We start from the raw sequence: 26,345 nt of genomic DNA on the forward strand, positions 1-26,345 counted from the left end.
CCTGCCAAAACGATAATTTTGTTGTATATACCATTATGTTTGTCTGTTAGTTTCAAAAATCCATAGTCCCTTGTAAGTATGATCACAATTAATCAGTTTCGGGCTCCTGGCAGTTAGGAAACCATTCTGGCAACTGAAGAGATTGACTCAGATACAGCTCAAACTAAAGGAGACAAATGATCTAGATCAGAAGTTTTCAACTTGTATGCTTTTGAGAGCTTCCAGAGGGGCAAAAAGGATGCCAAGTGAGTGGGGTCTGATTCCTACATTCAGGTTTCATTCCACCAGAACAGCTACTGTACACACTGGGCTCATATATATAATATTTCAAATTTATCTGAAAAGAATAGTTAAAGCTTCTGGTCTAAATTTTCTATCACTAAGAGAATTAAAAAATTACCCACAAAATACCTGCCACCTATACAGAGATGGACTCAGGTCTTTCTTCCAAATAATCTAAACCCTGAATTAAAACAAATTTTTTTTCTGTCCAGCTACAAAGTCGACGATCATTGTCTTAATTGCCTAAATCTAAGAAGTCAGTGCCTCAGTGAGTTAACAGTTCTAGTTTCATCATTCATTTGCTCATATATTCAACAAAATATTTATCATATTCTAGGACTTGCTACTTAAAATGTGGTTCTCAGACAAAGAGCACTGGCATTACTCAGATGCTGGTTAGAAATGCAGAACCTCAGTTCTCATCCAGATCTAAACAGAAGTGAAATCTGCATTTAACAAAGCACCCAGGTTGATTCATTAGCAACTAAAGTTTTTAGCTAAGCACTAAGGATAACACAACTAATAAACAAACATAATCCCTGCTTTCACAAAGCTCCCCTTGTAGTAAAAAATAATTAAAAAATAAGTAAGCACAGGGTACTTTGGAAGAACACCAAAAGGCAATCAGCAGGGAAAAATGTTCCTTATGTCCGTATCTTTTCATCTACTTCTGTGAGTTTGTCCTATAGTAATTTGTACCACAATTTATATACGAAGTCTAAGTTGGGAGTCTAAGAAAGAAGTCCTAAAGGAAGCAGCACCTTCTCCTGATTCTTGACCAGATAGAAACATCAGCCAGAAAAGGAGAATGAAGGTCATTCCAAGAAACAAAAACAGAACATGAAGTGGAACTGAGATGTGAAAGCGTCTCTTATGGGAAATCCCAAATCACTTAGTGTGAATGGCAAGAGATGAGGGGTGGGGCAGAAGCTTGCTATGAAGGACCTGGTTCACCATGCTGAGCATAAGCTTTACCCTGAAGGAAATGAGGAACCACTGAGTGATTTCAAACAGGAGAGCAGTAACCTCATTTATGGTTTAGAAAAATCATCCTGGTGGCCATAGGGACAAGATTAGGGACAAGGGGAGACCAGGTAGAAGGCCATGGTTGCAGTAATTCAAGAAAGAAATTATGAAGTCCAAACTAAGTAGCAGCTGTAAACATGGCAAGAAAAGAATGAATTCAGTAGGTATGAACATTGAAGAATCTACAAAAATTGGTGACTGGTAGCTGAGAAGAAAGCTGGAAGGGCTAAGAGGGAAATAAAAAATTACTTCTAAAAATAGCATGTTACAATCTTTCTGGGAGACAATTTGGAGACAGTCACTTAAAAAAAGTTAAAAACTTCAGACCCAAACATGTTACTTACGCAAACATATATTCTTTGTGTCCATATCTTTTCATCTACTTCTAAGAGTTGTCCTATAGTTATTTGCACCATGATTTATATACCAATATGTCTAATGTAGCATGAGTTATAACTAATAAACAAACAAAAAAACAATGTATGGGTCTCATAATAGGAGACTGGCAAAATGTTGTATATACACAATTCAAATATCAAACAGAAAAAATGTTTCCTAAGACTGTTAATATAGGGAAATCTTGTGAAATAATATTACATGAAAATAATATATACAGTATATGTGTATAAAAGTAAATAAATAAAAACTGATAGAAAATATATTAACTGAGGGAATTATTTTCTTTTTTCTTACACTTCATCTGATTATAAAACAAATAAAAGTCAAAGTTTTTATTTAGGAAGAAAACAAAATAACCCCTGGTTTGAACATTTGGATAGAAGGTAGTGCCAATTCCTACAACAGAGAATTCAGTAGGAGCTGCAGGTAATGTGATGAGTTTAACTATGAGCACACTGTCTATGGCACATCCAGTGAAGGTGTTCAACACACAGCCAAGCATATGACTCTGGCTCAGAGGAGAGTCAAGAACATAATGGTGGTTAAAGCCAAAATTTTGGGTGAAATTATCAAGATAAAGACATAGAGTAAGAAGCAAAGAAGCTAAAGGGGCCAGTCCTCACTCCTGCTCAAGGAAGTCTATGCTGCTGGACCCCACCTCTCCCACCTCCACAGAATGTAACTCATTACCCTCAGCATATAAATACAATGAATTCTCTACCATCTTGGGGGGAAAAAAAGGAAATCAGAAATGGAAAAAGAACAACACACACAAAAGAACTGCTTGAGTGTCCACTATTTCCCAAAATAAAAACTGTTTGAGTTTCCATTGCATTTTTCATTACAAATGTAAAAACAGAGTTCTTGCCTCTAGTGGGACAAACAAGTAACCCATTCATTAATTAATTCAACAAATATTTATTGGGTACCCACTATAAGCCAGGAGTCAGATATACACCCATTAACAAAATTAAGTTTTTAGCCTCATGAAATGTACTATTAACAGCAGGGATCAAGGGGTAATATAAATAAACATATGCACACACACACACATATACAAATATATATATATATACACACATACATACAGAGAGTTGACCCTTGACCAATATGGGGGTTAGGGGCATTGATCCCTCCACAAGTCAAAAATATGCATATAACCTTTAACTCCTCTAAAATTGAACTACTAATAGCCTTCTGTTGACCAGAAGCTTTACCAATAACATAAAAAGTGGATGAACACATATTTTTGTTACATGTATTATATACTGTATTCTTATAGTAACCTAGAGAAAAGAACATGTTTTTCAAATTGTTGCAAATCTCCAAAAAGTTTTCCAGTGTATTAGAAAAAATCCACATGTAAGTGGACACACACAGTTCAAACCCATGTTGTTCAAGGGTCACCTATATATACATACAGATTATGATAAATGCTTAGAAGAAAAACAAAACAGAATAGAGAGTAATGGAAGGTGCTATTTAGACAAGATAGGTAGAGAAGGCTTCCCTGAGGAAATGATATTTGTGTAGGAACCTCAGTGAAGGTACAGCAAATACCAAAGGCCCTGGTACAGAAGCAACCTTGCTCCATCAGTTATCCTTTTTTGGCTGTTCAAGAAACAGCAAGAAAGTCAGGGGAGCTGAAGCAGAATAGACAGAGCTAGGGAACAGAGATAAGAAATCAGGTCAGGGAGGACACTAGGCTTATGTTATAAAAATCATGATTTCATCCTAAGCCCCAAAGGAAGACATTAAAGAGTTCGGGAAGGAGTATGATTAGTCTTCAAAGATCCACTTACGTTGCTGAGTGGATCTTACAATTACAATATAGGGTGATGAAAATACAATGATAAAGGGCAATTGGGCAACCCAAAAGATGCCTAACACTGACTGAGTAAAGACAGGCTTAGAGGGAGTGATGCCTGAACACAATACAGAACAACCAGTAAGAGTCAGTGAGAAGAGTGTTGGGGAATCCCAAACAGAGGGCACAGATGTAGAGACGCCAGGAGAGTTTGGGAAAGATTTGGTATTTCTATCCCCCAGAAGCAGTCAGACAATATTTTACAAAAATGTAACACTTACTACTCTGTGGCATCTTACTACACTGATGGACAGTGACTTCAATGGGGTGGAAGTCCCAATGACTTCACCAGTGGGGGACTTGATAATATGGGTGAATGTAGCAACCACAATGTTTTTAATGTGAAACCTTCATAAGAGTGTATAGCAATAATACCTTAATTAATTGATGGATTGGTTTATATATAAATCAATCAATCAATCAAACAAACACTTTACAATGTCTACCCAAAAAAAAGGACACCTGGGAATAAACCTAATAAAATACTTGTATGACATTTATAGAGAAAATTATAAAACTCCATAGGAAAGATATTAAAGAAGACCTATTTAATCAGAGATAAAACCAACTAATAGACAGGAAGACCCCAATATATATATGTATATTCTCCCCTGAGAGAGATTCAAGATGGCAGTGTGAGAGGTGAGACAGAGAATTCCTCCCAAAACCAGATAGTATGAAAATGTAGTTAATTGATGCTAAAACAACAACAAGAAAGAAGGCTGAACCAGACTGCACACAGACCTCACAAACAGAGCAGATCTCACGAAACAGGGTAACCTACGAAAGCCTTAATCAGGCGGGACCCAAGCCCTTCTCCAACCCCAGCTCACGGCGGGAGGAAGAGAAACGGAGTTGGGGAGGGGGTGAAAGCCTGCGACTGCTGAACACCCAGCCCTGGAGGTCTGCTTTGGGGGCAGAAATCTACACTATGTGGTGCTCTGGGTGTTGGAGAGCTCAGACAGGTGGAGTGCTTGAGAGACAGACTCTGACCATTTGTGGAGGTGGGGATCCACATCTGGCCACTCTGGGAGAAGGAAAAGGCAGGTGATCTGAGAGGCTTCCTAGCAGCAAGAGGGCTGCTAAAGGAGCAGGGTTTGCATGGAGCTTGCTGCACAGGGGAGGGGAGAGCTAGACAAGGTTGTCTGGGTGGGCTCTGCCCAGCTGGTTGGGAACTTTGAGGAGCTTCAGGTGCCCCATCCCCCTGGCTGGCTACTCAGCTCCGAGGTCCCCCCACTGTGACACACCGCCTGCTGCGCCTCCCTCCTGGCCTGCCGGCAACTGGTTCACAAACCTGCAGTCACTGTGCTGGCATCAGGCCAGCCAGAGGGAGGCTCCGCCTACAACAGCTAGAGACACAAAGCACAGAGGCTTACACCTGTGTGCTCGGCCCACTGGCTCTGACACCGGAGACAGGCACCGCAGATGGGAATCAGGAAGCAGATCTTTCCTCACCCCAGGCACCAGCTCCGCTTCCCTACGACCCCCAACCTCACTCTAGGGGCTGAGCAGCTCCAGAGACTGGAACTTCTGGGCACTAGTGGGCACCACACAGAAATATAAAACATCAAAAGAACATGGTTCAGACCAAAATCTCACAAACCCCAGAAAAAGGGTAAAATGAAACTGAATTCACCAATCTGCCTGAAAGAGAGTTCAAAATTAAAATCATAAACATGCTTATGGAGGTACAGAAAAATATTCAAGAACTCAGAAATGAATTTAAGTAGGAGATTCAATCATTAAGAAATTCCGTATGTGAAATGAAACATACAATGGAGGGATTTAAAAGCAGATTAGATGTAGTAGAAGAGAAGGTGAATGGAATAGAAATTAGAGAAGAGGAATACAAAGAAGCTGAAGCACAAAGAGAACAAAGAATCTCTAAGAATGAAAGAATATTGAGAGAATTGTGTGATGAATCCAAACGGAATAATATTCATATTATAGGGGTACCAGAAGAAGAAGAGAGAGAAAAAGGGGTAGCAAGTGTCATTGAGGAGGTAATTGCTGAAAACTTCCCCAATCTGGGGAAGGAGATAGTCTCTCAAGCCATGGAGGTGCACAGATCTCGCAACGTAAGGGACCCATGGGAGACAACATCAAGACACATAATAATTTAAAATGGCAAAGATCAAGGATAAAGACAGACTTTCACAAGCAGCTAGACAGAGAAAAAAGATCACATATAAAGGAAAACCCATCAGGCTATCATCAGACTTCTCAGCAGAAACCTTACAGGCCAGAATGGAGAGGCATGATATATTTAATGCAATGAAGCAGAAGGGCCTTGAACCAAGAATACTATACCAGGCAAGGTTATCTTTTAAATATGAAGGAGGGATTAAATAATTTTCAGATAAGAAAAAGTTGACAGAATTTACCACCCACAAACCACTTCTACAGTGCATTTTGGAGGAACACCTATAGATGGAAGTGTCCCTAAGGCTAAATAGATGTCACCCAAGGGATAGACAAACAGAACAGAATATAATTCATAACATACAAAGAATGGAGGACGAAGAAAAAGGAGAAAGAAAAAAAAGAGAGAGAACCTTTAGGTTGTCTTTGAAATAGCACACAAAGTGAGTTAAATTAGACTGTTAGATAGTAAGGGAATTACCCTCAAACCTTTGGTAACCACGAATCTAAAGCCTGCAGTGACAATAAGTACATACCTATCAATAATCACACTAAATGAAAATGGTCTGAATGCAACAATGAAAAGACACAGAGTCACTGAATGGATTAAAAAACAAGACCTGTCTATATGCTGCCTACAAGAGACTCACCTTAAACCCAAAGACATACACAGACTGAAAGTAAAAGGATGGAAAAAGATATTTCATGCAACTAACAGGGATAAAAAAGCAGGAGTTGCAGTACTTGTATCAGACAAAACAGACTTCAAAACAAAGAAAGTAACAAGAGACAAAGAAGGATATTACATAATGATAAAGGGGTCAGTTCAACAGGAGGATATAACTGTTATAAATATATATGCACCCAACACAGGATCACCTATATATGTGAAACAAATACTAATGGAATTAAAGGGGGAAATAGAATGCAATGCATACATTTTAGGAGACTTCAACACACCACTCACTCCAACGGACAGATCAACCAGACAGAAAATAAGTAAAGACACAGAGGCACTGAACAATGTATTAGAACAGATGGACCTAATGTACATCTACAGAACACTCCATCTAAAATCAACAGGAATACACATTCTTCTCAAGTGCACATGGAACATTTTCAAGAATAGATCATATACTAGGCCACAAAAGGAGACTCAGTAAATTCAAAAAGACTGAAATTGTACCAACCAGTTTCTCAGATCCCAAAGGCTTAAAACTAGAAATATATTACACAAAGAAAATGAAAAAGCCCACAAACACATGGAGGCTTAATAACATGCTCCTAAATAATCAATGGATCAATGACCAAATAAAAACAGAGATCAAGCAGTATATGGAGACAAATGACAGCAATGATTTAACAACACAAAAATCTGTGGGATGCAGCGAAGTCTGTGCTAAGAGGGAAATAGATTGCAATACAGGCCTATCTCAGGAAAGAAGAACAATCCCAAATGAACAGTCTAAACTCACAATTAATGAAACTAGAAAAGGAAGAAAAATTGAGGCCCAAAGTCAGTAGAAAGAGGGACATCATAAAGATTATAGCAGAAATAAATAAAATTGAGAAGAATAAAACAATAGAAAGAATTACTGAAAGCAGAAGCTGGTTCTTTGAGAAAATAAACAAAATAGATAAACCCCTAGCCAGACTTATCAAGAAAAAAAGAGAATCTACAAACATAAACAGAATCAGAAATGAGAAAGGAAAAATCATGATGGACACCACAGAAATACAAAGAATTATTAGAGAATACTATTAAAAATTATATGGAAACAAACTGGATAACAAAGAAGTGGACAACTTTCTAGAAAAATACAACCTTCCAAGGCTGACCCAGAAAGAAACAGAAAATCTGAATAGACCAATTACCAGCAAAGAAATTGAATTGATAATCAAAAAACTACCTAAGAACAAAACTCCTGGACTAGATGGTTCCACTGCTGAATTTTATCAAACACTTAGTGAAGACCTAATACCCATCCTCCTTAAAGTTTTCCAAAAAGCAGAAGAGGAGGGAATACTCCCAAACTCATTCTACGAGGCCAACATCACTCTAATACCAAAACCAGGCAAAGACACCACAAAAAAAGAAAATTAAAGACCAATATCCCTTATGAACATAGATGCAAAAATACTCAACAAAATATTAGCAAACTGAATTCAAAAATACATCAAAAAGATCATCTATCATGATCAAATCAGATTTATCCCAGGGATGCAAGGATGGTACAACATTCGAAAATCCATCAACATCATCCACTACATCAACAAAAAGGACAAAAACCACATGATCATCTCCATAGATGCTGAGAAAGGACTTAACAAAATTCTACATTTATTCATGATAACAACTCTCAACAAAATGGGTATAGAGGGCAAGTACCTCAACACAATAAAGGCCATATATGACAAACCCACAGCCAACATCATACTTAACAGCGAGAAGCTGAAAGCTATTCCTTTAACAAGGATGACCACTCTCCCAACTTTTATTCAACATAGTTCTGGAGGTCCTAGCCATGGCAATCAAACAACACAAAGAAATAAAAAGCATCCAGATAGGCAAGGAAGAAGTCAAACTGTCCCTGTTTGCAGATGACATGATATTGTATATAAAAAACTCTAAAGAATCCACCCCAAAACTACTAGATCTAATACCTGAATTCAGCAAAGTTGCAGGATACAAAATTAATACACAGAAATCTGTTACATTCCTATACACTAACAATGAACTAGCAAAAAGAGAAATCAGGAAAACAATTTCATTCACAATTGCATCAAAAAGAATAAACTACTTAGGAATAAACCTAACCAAGGAAGTGAAAGACCTATACCATGAAAACTATAGAACACTCTTAAGAGAAACTAAAGGGGACACTAATAAATGGAAATACATCCCATGCTCTTGGCTAGGAAGAATTAATATTGTCAAAATGGCCATCCTGCCTAAAGCAATCTACAGATTCAATGCATTCCCTATCAAAATACCAACAGCATTCTTCAACAAACTGGAACAAATAGTCCTAAAATTCATATGGAACCACAAAAGACCTGGAAGAGCCAAAGCAATCCTGAGAAGGAAGAATAAAGCAGGGGGGATCTCGCTTCCCAACTTCAAGCTCTACTACAAAGCCACAGTAATCAAGACAATTTGGTACTGACACAAGAACAGACCCACAGACCAGTGGAACTGAATAGAGAGTCAAGATATAAACTCAAGCATATATGGTCAATTAATATATGATAAAGGAACCATGGATATACAACGGGGAAATGACAGCCTCTTCAACAGCTGGTATTGGCAAAACTGGACAGCTACATGTAAGAGAATGAAACTGGATTATTGTCTAACTCCATACACAAAAGTAAACTCAAAATGGATCAAAGACCTGAATGTAAGTCATGAAACCATAAAAGTATTAGAAAAAAATATAGGCAAAAATCTCTTGGACATAAACATGAGCAACTTCTTTATGAACATATCTCCCCAGGCAAGGGAAACAAAAGCAAAAATGAACAAGTGGGACTATATCAACCTTAAAAGCTTCTGTCCAGCAAAGCATACATCAGTAGAACAAAAAGACATCCTACAGTATGGGAGAATATATTCAGAAATGACATATCTGATACGGGGTTGACATCCAAATTATATAAAGAGCTCACACACCTCAACAAACAAAAAGCAATTAAGTCAATTAAAAAATGGGCAGAGGAGCTGAAAGACACTTCTCCAGAGAAGAAATTCAGATGGTCAACAGACACATGAAAACATCACTAATCTTCAGGGAAATGCAAATTAAAACCACAATGAGATATCACCTCACACCAGTAAGGATGGCCAACATCCAAAAGACAGACAACAACAAATGCTGGCGAGGATGTGGAGAAAGGGGAACCCTCCTACACTGCTGGTGGGAATGTAAACTAGTTCAACCATTCTGTAAAGCAAACTGGAGGTTCCTCAAAAAACTCAAAATAGAAATACCATTTGACCCAGGAATTCCACTCCTAGGAATTTACCCTAAGAATGCAGCAGCCCAGTTTGAAAAAGCCATATGCACCCCTATGTTTAATGCAGCACTATTTACAATAGCCAAGAAATGGAAGCAACCTAAGTGTCCATCAGTAGATGAATGGATAAAGAAGATGTGGTACATACACACAATGGAACATTATTCAGCCATAAGAAGAAAACAAATCCTACCATTTGCAATAGCACAGATGCAGCTAGAGGGTATTATGCTCAGTGAAATAAGCCAGGCAGAGAAACACAAGTATCAAATGATTTCACTCATATGTGGAGTAGAAGAACAAAGAAAAAACTGAACAAAACAGCAGCAGACTCACAGAACCCAAGAATGGACTAACAGTTACCAGGGGAAAAGGACTGGGGAGGATGAGTGGGCAGGGAGGGAGGGATGAGGGGGAAAATGGGGCATTATGATTAGCACACATAATGTCAGGGGTAGACACGGGGAAGGCAGTATATACAGAGAAGTCAAGTAGTGATTCTATAGCATCTTACAATGCTGATGGACAGTGACTGTAATGGGGTATGTGGGGGGGGACTTGATAAAGGGGGGAGTCTAGTAACCATAATGTTGTTCAAGTAATTGTACATTAATGATATAAAAATTGAAAAAAAAATGTATATTCTCCCAATTAACTATAAATGATACATTTCAAATCAAAATCCCAACAAGTACACCAAAAGCCATATACAAGAATTTCATAGCAGTATGTTTCATAAGAGCCCCAAACTAAAGCAACCCAAATAAATATCAAAAATAAAATGGACAAATTGCAGTATATTCATAAAATTGATTACATAGCAATGAAAATAAACAACAGCCACATACAGGTCAACACAGATGAATTTCAAAAATATAAAAGAACCACCAACACAATACACACAGAATGACTCCATTCATATGAAGTTTAAAAACAAGCAAAACTCATCTATGGTGTTAGAAGTTGGGATGGTTCTCTGGACAAAGAGAGGGAATACGATTGGAACGAAGCAGATGGATGGTTGTAAGATGCTAGTAATGTTTTAATTCTTCACTAAGTAGTAATTACACACAAGTGTATTCACTCTGTGATAACTCAACAACCAGAACATTTACAATTTATGTGTTACTCTGTATTAATGCTATACTTCAGTAAAATGGACGTGTATTGGCATCCAAAAAATAAGACGGATTGATGGACAGACAGAAGGTTGGACAGATGTTATAAAAGCAAGTATTATAAAATGTTAATGATAGAATATAAGAAATGGACATAAATGTGTTCACTGTAAAACCCTTTCTACTTTATCAGACATTTGAAATTTTTCATAATAAAATGTTCTTAGAGAAAGAAATCCCAAAAGTTTTTTTTTGTTTTTTTTTTTGTAGAACTTCACAAAGTAATTTTAAAATTATGGAAAATTTAAAGAGCAAGAATAGCTCAAACAATTTTGAAGAAGAAAAAGACAAGGAGAGACTAGTCCTAACAGAGAACAAGCCTAAGTGTTAAGCAACAGTGACTTAGCTAATATAGTATGACAGAGATGAATAGAGAGACCAGTGAAACAGAACAGAGAGCCTAAAAACTAACTCCTGCACAAAATAAGGCAGGTATTAGAGATAAGTAGGGAAAAGTAAGACTATTCCATAAATGGTGATTCATAAATTAGATTATATGAATTATAGAATATCTTACATAATTCACAGGGAAAATAAATATTAAACAATCAATACAAATTGCAGAATACACACAATATAGTTCTCTCTCTCCAATTAATATATATTACATATATGTATCTGTAGCTTTAAAAAGTGAGAAACTGTATTTCTTAGGAATATGTTCATGTTTTGTTTTTTGTAAATATAGAACTACTTGGTAATGAAATACCAAATCTAGGATAGTAGTTACCTCTGGGGATGGGTGAGAACCCATGGAGTGTACATGAGGTGGGTGGTATGTGAGTACCTATGTATTTGGTATATTACTATTTATACCACTTTTGAAATATTAACATATTTCAAAACAAATTATAATTTTCATAACAGATTATATTTTTTTTTAATTAGCAAAAGTTTGAAGAGTGAGTGTACGGCTTGTAAATAGTACTCAAAATAGTTAGTAGGCTGGAGCAAAACTAAGAATGGGAGAACAATGAGAGAAGCAACTAAAGAAACAGAAAGAGACCATATCCTGCAAAGTCTTGTAAAGCATGCCCAAAATTTTATTTTGTTTTTGTCTTTATCCCAGAGTGCAGTCACTGAAAAGTATTAAGCTAGTTAAGTTCTAGAAGATTACTCTGGCAAGGTGTAAATAAAATAGGGTAAGTTTCCTAATAACAGAGGCTTGTTTACCCTTTAATCCCTAATCTTAGCACAATCTATAAATACAGTGATTGCTCGATAAACATTTGCTGAATTAATGAATTTATGGAGGGGATGAGGAAGGAGAAGCAGAGAAGAAGGAAGACAAATCAGAAAGCAGTTATTATGATAACCCAGGCAGGAAATGTTGGGTTTACAATAACCACCTAAACTTACTTTTCTCTATTTTACAAGAAATAGTAAAACAATAAGAAACGTCAAGAGGACAGGAAATAAAGTTAGGATCTATAACATAAATATGAAGACCTGAATTCCAATCAGGCAATGAAGTGATCCTGTGTGCACTCACCATTCTTCCGCTCACTAAGGGGAGGCAAGTTGGGACTCCTGCCAGCGTTGAGGCCTAGGGTCAGCTCGGGCTGCAAGGAGAGCTCCTGCAGCTCATTGGCAACAGCTTCACTCTGGGGGCTGGGGGCCGCAGACAAGGACACCAGAGCCGGTTCATCGTCATTTTCGCCAGCCCCTCCTCCGTCCAGCCCATTCACCGCGATGACGGAAGGGGGCAGGCACACTACACCGGAAAAATCCACCTTGGCTTTCGTGATGGCAAACTGGAAATGGAAGGAAAAAAGTTCAGACGTCACTGTGAAGACTATTATGCTGAGTATATGCTCAATATTAATAATATAAATTATATACTGGTAAGCTACCATTATTCTTAAACATTTTTTGTAAAGTAAGCTAGCATGATTATTAGATTACTATTTACTATGCTTATAATGTACACGTGATTTCAGTCTGATTCTGTCAACTACATCACTCAGGAGGACAATATACAACTGAAATAAAAGCAGTACACAAACACACCCACACACACATATATATTGGGATAAAAACAAATAGTGGCCACGAAGAAAGAACTATGTCACCTCCCAACTACTAGGGGAAAGTATCTTGAGAAATAATATTTAGTGAGCATCCACAGGTATTAAAGTATCGTACTGCACCAACATAATCTGGGGGAGAAAATTTTTTTGAGCAAACAATTCTCAGCCATTAGATTCCATAAAGAAATATAAAGATGTCTGATGATGGATATTAGCCCAAATATTTTAACCTACACTAGTATTTAGCCATAGTACTCAGGAGAAAGACAAATACTGTATGTTCTCACATGTGGAATCTACAGCAAAACAAAACAACAAAAAACCCGAACTCATAGAAAATGAGATCAGATTTGTGGTTATCAGAGGCAGAGGGTGAGAGGTGGGAAAACTAGACGAAGGGGATCAAAAGGCATAAACTTCTAGTTAAAAGATAAGTATAGGGATGTAATGTACAACAGGATAACTATAGGTAACACTGCTCTACAGCATACTTGAAAGTTGTTAAGAAAGTAAATCCTAAGAGTTCTCATCACAAGGTAAAAAACATTTGTTTTCTCTTTTTTTTGTGTACCTATATGAGAGATGAACATTAACTAAACTTATTGTGGTACTCATTTTGCTGTACACCTTAAACTTAATACAGTGCTACATGTCAGTTATATCTCAGTAAAACTGGAAGGGAGGGGATTGTTAAGTCATTATGGACTATGAGTTCATATCTCAGTAGAAAAGTGAGAAATTTAACTGAGATGGTAACAACTGTGTATGCAGTAGACAGACCCTGCAAATAGTATTTACATATTAACAGGCATTCAGTAAATACTTGTTATTTAAACAAAGACAGAAGCAAATGAAAGATATCTAAAGATAATCTGGGGACCAACACAGGCAGACCTTGAGGAAAAGCTAAATGCTATTAAGGACCACTGCATGAAAGATACAGAAATACTAAGAATAATGTTAAATCAAGTACAGGAATCAGCAAACCTCATTCCACTTAAATACTCCAGTTACACTGTTGTGTTAGAATTACAGTTTTATATAAAAGTTATTAAGCAAACAGCAAAACTCCATTATTTCAAACTTAACTGGTATCTGTGATACTCTAACAGTCTGAGATTAAGTAAAATTTTATGCTACTTTGCAGGTGTTGGTTAATAAAGAGTGCCAGCAATTTTATAGTGCTTACCAGATAAAGAGAAAAACTGAAATACTGTGTCATAATGTATAATTTTTAAATGATTCCTAAAGAGACTAATATATTTAATGTCAACATGTAAATGAGTATTTCTCATTTCAAATGAGTTATTTTTTCATTAAAAATGGCCTAGCAATACAGTTTATTGGGTAGAGAGTTTCTGTTTTGAAAGATAGTTATGTAGTTATGTTGTACAACAATGTGAACACATTTAACACTACTGAGCTATACACTTAAAAAATGGTTAAGATGCTAAATATAATGCTGTATGTTTTTTAACTACAGTAATTTTTAAATGGCCTGGCAAGATCACTGCTTAAAAAATAATTTATGAAACTAACTCATATCATTCATCAAGCTTGGAAGAATAAGTTATTCTCTAAAATGTTCCTTCACTTACTTTTCACTAATTCAGAGCAAACTTCCCCTTATTACTTTGCATTAAATATTTGTTATTATTGCTGAGATTCAGAGATTTGACATTCATGTATTCTACTCCCAAGAGACAATAAAGATTCATCATATGATATGTTTCTTCTAATGAAGAATGAAGTTAAATTGCATGAGCGTGTAATTCTGGTACATACTTAACACACATAACCAGTACTTCTAGAACATGATTTTTTTTAAAAGAAACTGCAAAATGGCCCCCAAAAGAAAGTCAATCCAAGTCTAGTGCTAGGCATGAAAAGAAAATAAAGGAGTTTGAAAGTGATGTCTCTCAGAACACATACACTTTAAATATATTAAATAAAGGAGATCAAATTCTGTAGCGACTTGGACCGTGATTGTGCCTCCCACTGCCTGGAATGAAAGAAAAAGCAATTTGAAAAACTGCTTTAGTGAGTGCTCCTTTCAGTATTTATTTTAATAGCTTAGTAACTGATTAAGTTCCATATTTATAGGATCATTAAGGGTTTGAGGAGATCACTTAAAAGTTTTTATATGTATACTTTACCATGTATTTTTATTGGGTAAATTACACACTATGGTGGTATTTGTTAATTCTGAGATTTCAAAAGTTTTCAGGATATACCCTTTTAAAATGTGAATATTAAACTGTACTCTAATAAAATTCTTCCATAAAAATCATGGGCTAAGCAGGGGGGAGGACAGATAAACAGGTGGCAGAATACCTACAACTACTGAAGCTGAGCATTGGATACATTAGGATTCATTATGCTATTATTCTCTCTACATCTGTGTGTGTTTGTTAACATTTCTGCAGTTCTTTTTTAAGAAATAAGGTACTCCCATAAAACAAAGTGAAGATCTGGTGATACATAAAGCAACATTTCCTTAGTTTCGACCTTAGAAAACAAGCCAAACAGAAGTCAAGCATAAGCACAGACAAAAGAAAATATTAAGCATAAAATATATACATTGGGAAGATTTATTTATCTAGCAAACAGTGCCCTCTACTCTTTTAAACAGTTGGACGCTTTATTTCTACTTATTGCCTTACAAGTAAGCAACTGAGTGGCTTTTCTTTAATTATTATTACAGTATCATTCATATACAATCTTATAAAGGTTTTACATGAACAACATTGTGGGTTCAACATTCACCCATATTATCAATTGCAGTCAACTGTCTATCAGCCTAGTAAGATGCTACAGAGTCATTGCTTATCTTCTCCATGCTGCACTGCCTTCCCCGTGACCCACCTATATTGTGATTGCAAGTTAGAGTGCCCCCTCCCCAACCCCTCCCCCTTTGGTAACCCCTAGTCCCTTCTCGGAGTCTGTGAGTCTGCAGCTATTTTGTTCCTTCAGTTTTGCTTTCCTTCTACTAGTTTAAAAAAGCCCACAGGATAAAATTCCTAGTAAACTTACAATCAAGACAAGATTCAAAAATGCTGAGGTATAGCTGTCATGCATAAAGAACTCTCCTCTACCAATTACTGGATACTCCTAAATTTTTACTTAATGTAAAACTTGCATAAGAAAATCTAAAGCAGTAATAGTTATCCTGGATTATATGGATCATATTACTTAAAAAATTTAAGTTATATCTCAAACAAAATACTTTCTGAAATACCTCAAGGGAAAATAAACCAAAAAAATCTGCATCATGTTTTAGTGTTGTAAATTTATAATTCTGAGTCCAAGATCAAATTTTCTTATTCATCGCAGGATCACCAACTCCAATTTCTTGGCTGCTGATTTGCATCCAATCAGTAGCAACCAGAACAAAAACAACATGGGGGCAGGGTCATCTCCCACAACCCATCTGTTTCCCTCTCTTGCTGGCCTGATTCTGCCTCATCTTTTCTCCACCCCACCCCTTTTTGGGGCTGCAGGCCTTGTGCATATGTTAACTAGAAGCAACAGCACAAAATGTGTTAAAGAAATGGAAGAGCTCAGGGTAGACAGCTGATAGTTCTAACAAAGTATATCTTAGGATTCTTTATTATGACCCTTGACAAATATTTTCATACAACCAAATAATACAGTGTTTCTGGAAAAAAAATTTTCCTGTATAGAAATTGTTTTAAATCAATTAATGAACTTTCTTTTAGCTGTATTTTTATTTTCCTTGCTTTACTTTTAATGTAGTAGATACACTAAAATCTTAAAACTCTTACTGTCTCAACAACATATATATAAAATTTGACACAAAGGAATTCAAGAACAAATATTTTCTGAGAGCTTCTGCCCTATGTCCTACAGAAGGTTAGGAAAACATCAAGTCTTGGATAACTAGCTGCCCTTATCTGTCACCACCACCCCCATCATCTTCGGATGTCTTAAAAACTACTCAGACTTCTAGAGATGGCAAAGAAAAGGCCTTTCTGCTCCCTCTTCATCTCTGAGGTCATCCAAAACCAAGGAATAAGAGTAACAGAAAAACATAAAACCCATTTCAAAACAATGGAAAGCACCGGAAGAGTGGAATGGCAGATGAAAGACAGCTGCAAATTATCTGACACTCCTCCAATTGACAGGAGAGATCTATTTCCCACCCTTGCACTTGAGCTGGCCTGTGACTCCCTTGACTAAGAGTACAGTGAAAACGACGTGATGCCAATTCCAAGTCTAGAATTTAAGAGGACTGGCAGCTTCTACCTTGACCTCTCAGAGCCCCATGTCCCCCTGTAAGAAGTCTAACTACTCTGCTATAGAGACCATAAAAAAGAGGAATCAAGACTATACTGAAAGGAAGAGGGATCAAGCTGAGATTAGCCTCCCAAGACATCCCCACCAACGTTTCAGGCAGGTACACACTTGGACCCTCCAGACAAACCCAGTTACTTGCTGGGTGCCACCATGTAGACCCAGTTAACAAACACCATGTAGAGCAGAATTCCCAAGCTAAGCCCTGCCCAAATTGCTCACCCACAAAACTGTGAGATATAATAAATGATGGCATCAGACTTCTTAATTTCAACATTGGAAATTAAGACAGGAGAGTATGCCTTCAAATTCTGAGGAAAAAATTATTTTCAAACAAGGATTGCTTATATAACTTGAACTTATGAAGACACTGTACATAACAAAAATTTTACCTCCCAAGCAATTTTTTCAGGAAGCTCCATGGAGCTATGGCCTTTGCTGACTTCAAGTTTTAAGATTGTCCAGGATCATTCTACAAGGAATCAGTCATCCAAGGTTTTCCTCTTCCCCATTAAAATGGATACAGTAACAATGTAACACCACCTCTTCAATTAAAAAACAATACAAGGCCCTTTAGAGTACTTGCTCACCATTCCCCTTTATGCATCTACTGCTCCAATGCTATGGACCTGTTACGCTGCTCTCTCCTTGGAAATGCCTAGAATTGCCTCTTCTTCCCAAACACCCCCTTCTCCCTATCATCCATTCCCTTCCAATGGGCTATGCTTCTATAGGATCTCAGAATTGCTTCTATCATTGCTTACTGTTACTATTATTATAATGGACTGATCCTCCACTAGATGGTTAAGTTCACTAAGGAAAGGAATTCTGCTCTGTCTTTTTGACTCAAGTACCTAGATAAAATCATGACACAGAATAGGAACTCAATAAATGTTTGTTAATTTATTGGCTACACAGCAAACACAGCATATATACAAAGTCAACACTGAAAAGAAAAAAAAAAGGAAAGTGGCTCTGTCACAGGTGGGCATTTATGTTTAAATAGAAATACCTAAAATGTCATGAAAAGCTTCCTGAGAGAGGTAATATTAAAATATAAAAATAGTCATTAAAAATGGATAGGATTCAGATTATTGATGTTTTCACAAATGCCTAGGGTACCTAACTGGTTTTCTTGGTTTCACTGGATATGGCTGGTAATTGTTATATATCTGTATTCCTATTCTGTTAATGTGTGTACGCAATTTAATTAGTAGTTTGTTAAAACCTATACATGCTTATGCTACTCTACAAAAAGTTATGTCAAAGAAATAATCAATCTTCCCATGTTTTCTTCCGTCTGCTACTTCTATAGCTTTTCTTCTTCCTTCCTAATTACAACGCTTTAGTAGAATTCGTGCCTCATATCGAAAATTACCGAGTATCATAATTCTTCCAAGCGGTAAAGATACCTCAAGACAAATGCTGGGCATAGAAGCAACAGGGCATAAATCTGCAAAGAAGTAAAAAGCTAACCTTTTCAAACAATATTGCTTCTCTCTCACTTACCAACTTGACATTTCCCTGTATGGCCCCGGAAGATGACTGGTTAGCCAGAGACAGGTAAGATTCCTCAAGGGAGGAACAACCTAAGACAGGCACAGTCGCAGGGGGGCCATCCGGTGAGAAATTGGGGATCAACAGAAGTGAGGCTTAGAACCTCACCCCCCCTGTTTTGAGAGAAATCTGCTGCATCCGTGGATGTTTTATTGCCCTTGTCTAGCTTGGGTTAACACATAGTCTGCAGGCACACACCTGATCATCTACATTTGCCCTCTTACAGCACTAAACTATGTTTTCTACCTTTATCTTGCATCTACCTACCACTTCAGCATTTTATTAAAAATAATAATAATAACAATAATAATAAGGAAGAAATGTGGGATCCACATATAAATCAAATATAAAAATCAAACAAATATTCATAGTTGACCTGATTGTTTATAGTTCACAATGTGTGATCAAAACCGAAAGTTTCTGTGATGACTGCCCTTGCACTGTTCACCATGTAAGAACTTATTCACTATGTAAGAATTTGTTCACCATGTAAGAACTTGTTCATTATGCTTCAGAAGATTGGAGACTGTTGAGAACTAGGCTTGGGGTTGATTAATGATTGTGCATTGGAGTCCCCTATACAGAATTATATTGTTGTTAACAACCATTTGATCAATAAATATGAGAGATGCCCTCTCAAAAAAAATAATAATAATAATAAGGGAGAAATGTGGGATTCACATATAAATCAAGTATAAAAATCAAATGAATAATCATATCTGACTTGATTGTTTATAGTTCATGATGCGTGATCAAAACCGAAAATTTCTGTGATATGACTGCCCTTGCACTGTTCACCATGTAAGAACTTATTCACTATGTAAGAACTTGTTCACCATGTAAGAACTTGTTCGTTATGCTTCAGAAGATTGGAGACTGTTGAGAATTAGGCTTGGGGTTGATTGATTGTGCATTGAGTCCCCTATACAGAATTTTATTGGTGTTAACAACCATTTGATCAATAAATATGATAGATGCCCTCTCAAAAAAAAAATGGATAGGATTGACAGGATTCAATTACTCTTCATTCATTCTTTCAATAAATATCTATTGAGTACCTACCACACACCAGGTACTTTCTAGGTGCTACAGATATCACAGTGAATAAAAGAAATCTCCTGCCCTCAGGGAACTTATATTCTTCCAGGAGACAGAACAACATGAACAAAAATGTGGATATGAGAAAGTGTGGATTATATTCTAAAAGAGCAAGCCAAATTGGCAGATCACATAGTCAAGTACAAGTTATATGACATGTATCTGGAAAAGCAAGCTGAGTTTAGCTGTAGGAAGCAGGGAATGACATGATCCAACCAAGGTTTCAAGAATTAATCTGATGGTGTGTAAACACTGGAAGGGGAAAAATGTTACAAAACTACGTCACTGGGCCAAGTATAACATGTTGAGACCCTGAATTTGGGTAGTAAATGTAGAAGGAAGGAAACTGCCACACAACACAGAATCATACATGGCACAGAGCGGGAACTGAGGCCTTTGTTGAATTAATGTGGAATGAGTGAGACAGAATTTAAATGTGATAGGATGTGTTTGTGTCTGGTTGGGGTGGTGGGCAGGGTGAGAATAATGATTCTGCTAATAGGGAAGAAAGAGGCAGGAATTTCATCTGAGGGGACAATGAATCTGACTTCAGATGTGTGCAGTGAGCCTGTGTAGAGGGAGCACACATCCTGAGCAGCAAGCATGGCACCCAAGGCTCCTTCCCAGGGAAACACAGTGCATCAGCTTTCACAGCGTATCAAGCAGCCGGAGCTTTGAACTATGTCTGTGAACATCTGTGCTTTCTCTCCATTTATTTTGTGCATCTGTTAACAAGATGTGTCCAAAGCTATCAGAAAAGCCTAAGAGATGTTTTTTTGGAGGTCTGGGAATGCTGAAAACTTTTTCCATATAAATTAATGGTAACACTTCTTCACCACTTTGGCTTACAAATACTTACATGAATGCTCTACTTAGGGATGGCAGGGGAACCTGTAATAGAAACGCCCACTAGGGTCAAGAGAAGGAGAACATGGAAATGAAGGTAGAATGATAGAAACAAAAAATAACACAAGAATAGGAAAAGAACAACAGAAAAAAGTAGGGTGAATGAGAAAAAAGAGGAAGAGGTATAAATATAAGGGAACAATAAATGGCTATCAAACCTGTCTACTGATAATTCAGGAATTCCAAGTCTTCTCAGATTGCCTACTTTGGGTCTTAGACCATCCCTCTCATTCCTAAAATTATCATATACAGCTGAATATCTAGTTATGTGTCACTACTTTCTACTCACACTATTTTAGAAGCAGCTCAATAAAGCTGTAACTTTATAATGCTGAGGGGCAACCAGCTGTCCCCAAACTTAAAAAACACAAGCTCAAGGGCTTATAACAAAAGGACATGAACTTACCAGCTGGAGGCAGCAGAAATAGATAAAAACAGAAGAAAAGTAAAATATATACTTTAATCCCAGGTTCAACTCCTTTTCTACTGATTACCTCTACACCATTCTCAACAAGTCCCTACCAGATATTCATAGAACATAACCTAATAATCCCATTAGGACATAACCAAATAATAATGAGAACATCTCTTAATTAAGTGACACAAGCCGCCTTTCAGCCTATGTCACCTAAGAAGACGTTCTGGAGAAGACCTGACTTCTATTAAGTCACTCAACAAATATATACATATATTAGATAATCTTCTAGGCACTGGGAATGCCAACAAGACAGAAAATATTCCTGTTTTCATGGAGCTTACATTATAGTGAAAGAGACATAAAAATAAAAGTAAATATATAGTAAAATAATTTCTGGTAACTCTAAGTACTATATGTGGGGGGTAGGGTGGCTAATTTAGATTAAATGGTCAAGAAAGGTGTTACTGAGGAGGTGATACCTGATGCAAGACTGGAAAAACAGCCAACACACCAACACTTAACTAGCACTTACTATGAGTGAGGCACTTCATGTTGTATGTATTCAGTCTTCACAACACTAAGACACATTTACTTATATTATCTAACTTTTTATAGTTGAGGAAACAAAGGCATTGAGAGGTTAAACCTGAAAGCAGGCAGTTAGGTTCCAGAACCCATGCCCCTAACCACAACAAAATGTGACCACCTGAATTTGACAAGAAGCAGCCAGCTATGCAGAGAAAACAGCATGTGCAAATTCAAAGGCCATGCAGTGGGCATGAACTTGGTATCTCCCAGGAACTGTAAGATCAGCATAGCCAGAAAGCAGAGCAGGAGGGAAGCAGCATTTTCTATGAAAAACTGGAGGCCACTGGGCGGTTTTAAGCAATGGAGTGATAAGTTCTGATGTATGTTTTTAAAACATCACTTTGGCAACTGTCTAGAGAATGGATGGTATGGGAATTTGTTCACCTTAGCCTGCTGCCTATAAGTTTGGTAAAATTTACCACTGTGCCTGGCCCCCTAGTAACAACCTGTACCTTAATATATCACATATCACTGAGTTGGTGACAGGACCTTTAGCAAGCCCTTTTGAGTAAAAATTGATTGTCACAATCTGTCCTGTTACCTTAAAGGGTCTTATATGAGAAGTTATATATTCTGAGTTTAACTACAAGGTGGTATGTTCTTGCAAAGGTTTAACAGGAATTTGACAATCTACCTTAACTTCTACCTTCAATTCTGCCTCCCCAGGAAAAAGCTGCTTGAAATTTAATGCACTATTTTGGCAAATGACTTTGTTACATTCCCTGAACTATATTCATAACCATGAACACTACAGATATACTCTATGATTCCTAACCACTTTTCTATGGTGTTCAAATATGTTCCAGTTTTTAAATGTGGAATTAAATATCTCTTTTGGAGATTTCTTCTCTAACAGAAAGAATGATGGAAGTTAAGATGTACACATACTACAAATAAAATACCTGAACAAATTTAAATATCATCTGAATATATTTTGTGTATTCACCTACAAAAGTATGAAGTCCATCATGAGAAGTTAGGAATTCTTCTGTCACTTCTACTCTTACACCAAAACTGTATACTCCAATAGGCCAGGACAACCTGAAATGTTGCCACATCACAATATGTAAAATCTGCCACAGACATCTTACTACACTGATGGACAGAGACTGCAATGGGGTGTGGGTGGGTACTTGATGATATGGGTAAATGCAGTAACCACATTGTTTCCTTCATGTGAAACCTTCATAAGCGTGTATATCAATAATACCTTAATAAAATAAAATCTGCTACAGAGATCCTGCTCAGGTATGAATAACGTGGGGGAAAAAAAAAACTAGTTATTTTTGAACATGCTAACTTTGGAATGAAAAACCTGTTGAGACAACCCTCACCCAAGATGAAGACAGGCAGCAGCTTTGAGAAAGGGAAGACATCCACAGTACTATGCTTTGTTTCCACACTACAATGGAGTGTTTGAAGAGAATTCCTATCCAGAGCCAGAGCCCCCAGAGCCTCATCTCCTTAGGTTTCCCAATCAGCTCTCTCCCTATGTTATATTATATATATATAAAGAATATGCTCTCAGCCATGAGTATTTTCCTAAAAATCTTAATCAAATATCTCACACTGGCAATCAAACATCTTGCCATCGAAAAAATCCAAAAACTATTACAATTTTGTAGGAACATCCAAATACAGCAACCCACAGAGAAAATGTATACTCAAGAATTAACTATTCAAGACTAGCAAGTCTGTGGGTCAAGGAGAGGAGGCCAAGCTAAAGCTCCCCAGGCACTTCCTGGTGCCACAATGGGGGCAATGTAGTCACCTGTGACAGACAGCTCTGCAGCGTTAGAACTCAAACAGCAAGGGTAGCACCAGCACACTCATCAATTAGTTTTCTGATTACTTTAATGATAAACACTAACTTCTTAATTAAACAAGTCTACTCTGGCAAAATCAGTTACCATACAAAAGCCTTGGCTCTGCACATTACCTTCCTGGTATACACTGCAAAGTTTCTATTTAAAAATGCATTTTCATAGTGAGTCTGTAGCATCTTACTACACTGACTAAAAAAACTGCAATGGGGTATGGGGAGGGGACTCGATATTATGGGTGAATGTAGTAACCACATTGTTTTTTCATGTGAAACCTTCCTAAGAGTGTATAGCAATAATACCTTAATTTAAAAAATAAGTTAATAAAAAAATGCATTTTCAGTTTCTCATGCTCATTAAAGGCTTCAATCAAGATGGAACCTCTGAAAACAATGAATCACAGCAATTTAAATAAAAACAGCTCCTAAGTCATGGCTCATTATTGTTCTCTTCTGACTGCCTCTTGCTTCAGAGTACTCTCAGCCAATTAATATTTCTAAAAAGGTGCTGAGAATTTCTAACGGAATAAAATATAACAGACATTTGTAAATACAATTTTAACCTCAGTACAATTACATTTAAAGCACAATTATATTTACAATTATATTTAAAGCTTTAAGTACAATTACATTTAAATTATACAACTATACAGTACAACTATATTTAAGGTTATAGTGTACAATTATATTTAAAGTACAATTATATTTAAAGCTTTAAAATACAGAAGGAAGAGTAGAGGTAAAGAGATCCATTTCCCAAACAAAGCAAATAATAACAAGCGTTCTCCAAAGCAGTGAGGAAGTTTCCACATTACAAATACATCTAAATACAATTACTGTACAATTTATTAAATGTTAAGACACAGGCAGCAGCAATCAGCAGCTAGTACAGCGCATTTTGAAGGCATCTGTGCAGGCAACAAGCAAGATGCAGATAGCAAAAAAAAGAAGTAGTAAATGCACACAAGCATGAAAGTCTTCAAATATCTTGTTGGTGGCATCTTAAAATGGTAAGGTTCTACACCAATCAAGGAGAAAGGAAGCACAATGATAATCTATAAAAGAGAAGAAAGCAGATGAACACAGTGACTTAGAAGTCTTAGCATGAAAAAAAGAATATAATGCAAAGAGAATTATGAGCATTTTTAAATATCAGAGACTATCAGTAATCAGTAAGTAAAAGAACCCCACATGGATCATTGTGGCAGGCACTAGAGGTGCCCAATATCCACTTGCCCCTTCTTTTTTAGTAACAGAACACATGAATTTTAGCTAAGTGCATGCTGGAATGAAGACTGCATTTCCCAGCCTCTCTGCAGTTAGGTGTGGGCATGTCACTGAGTTCAAGCCAAGGGGACATAAGTAAAAGTGCTAGATGTGATTTCCAGGAAACGTCCTTAACAGAACTGTACACATTATTATTTGGACTCTACTCTTTCCTGTTGGCTGGAATGTAGATGAGTGCAAGCAGCCATTTTAGACTATGAGGAAAAAACCGGATGTTAAAAATGGCAAGACAACAAAAATAGAAACTGATGAGAGGATTAAAGATGGCGGTGTGAGAGGTGAGACAGAGGCTTCCACCTAAAACTGCATATAAAACGAAAATACAATTAACACAACTAATCCAGAAAGAGCAACAGGAAAGAGGGCTGCACCAAACTGCATACACCTGGAGAAAAGAATAAACCTCACGGAACAGGGTAACGTACCAAAGCCATGGCCCAGCTTGACCCAAGCCCTTCCCCCACCCCAGCTCACTGGCAGGAGGAAGAGAAATGGAGTGGGAGGGAGTGGAGGCCTGGGACTACTGGATACTTAACTCCGGAGATCTGCTCTGGGAGCACAAACCTACATTTCATGGTGCTTTCATGGTACTCTTGTGATTAGGGGGTTGGAAAGCTAAGACAGGCAGAATACCTGGAGAGACTGAGATTCCAGCCCCTTATGGAAAGCAGGGATCCATATCTGGCTGCTCTGACCAAAAGAAAGGTGGGCAGTCTTAAAGACTTTCTAACAGCAAGAGAGCTGCTAAAGGGGCAAGGATTGCACAGAGCTTACTGCTCAGAGGAAAGGACAGGTAGACAAAATTGTCTGGGTGCACTCTGCCCAGCAGGTTGGAAACTTTTTCACTCTTCAGGCACTCCAGCTCCCTGGCTGGCTACACAGCTCGAAGGACCCCCTCCGTGATAGACAGCCTACTGCGCCTTTCTCCTGGCCAGCCCCACTTGGCTCGCAAACTGGCAGACCCTACCCTGGCGTTAGGCCAGCCAGAGGGAAGCCCCATCTACAGCAACTACAAATGCAAAGCACAGAGGCTTATACCTGTGTGCTTGGCCCACTGGTTCTGGCAGTGGAGGCAGGCATCGTGGCTGGGAAGCAGCAAACAGCTCTTCTTCCCCTCAGGCACCAATACCACTCCCCTGTGACCCCCGACATTGCTTCAGGGGCTGAGCAGCTCCAGAGAGTAGAGCTTCTGGACACTAGAGGGTGCCATATACAAATATGAAACACCAAAGAAACCTGGTTCCAAGTAAAATTATAAATACAACACCTGAGAAAGATTCAAATGAAATCAACCTCATGAATCTTCCTGAAAGGGATTTCAAAATAAAAAATCATTAATATACTCATGGAGGTACAGAAAAATACTCAAGAACTCAGGGATGAATTCCGGTCAGAGATCCAATCGTTGAAGAGC

The 26,345-nt window shown here is 37.5% G+C and overlaps 1 protein-coding gene across 2 annotated transcripts in view; it reads right to left on the reverse strand.

Moving 5' to 3' along the window:
- MRTFA (myocardin related transcription factor A) overlaps window positions 1–17,778 on the reverse strand; it is a 127,546-nt gene extending 109,768 nt beyond the window's left edge. For both annotated transcript variants that reach the window (XM_037006902.2, XM_037006901.2), the window contains exons 1-2: window positions 17,648–17,778; window positions 12,404–12,665 (exon numbers count right to left, since the gene is read on the reverse strand). In XM_037006902.2, coding sequence (XP_036862797.2) covers window positions 12,404–12,665; window positions 17,648–17,677 — 292 coding nt within the window. In that variant the 5' untranslated portion in view covers window positions 17,678–17,778. The remainder of the gene's footprint in view (window positions 1–12,403; window positions 12,666–17,647) is intronic.
- Between the last annotated feature and the right edge of the window lie 8,567 nt (window positions 17,779–26,345).

The sequence above is a fragment of the Manis javanica genome, chromosome 10, assembly GCF_040802235.1.
Source record: "Manis javanica isolate MJ-LG chromosome 10, MJ_LKY, whole genome shotgun sequence".
Classification (NCBI taxonomy): domain Eukaryota; kingdom Metazoa; phylum Chordata; class Mammalia; order Pholidota; family Manidae; genus Manis; species Manis javanica.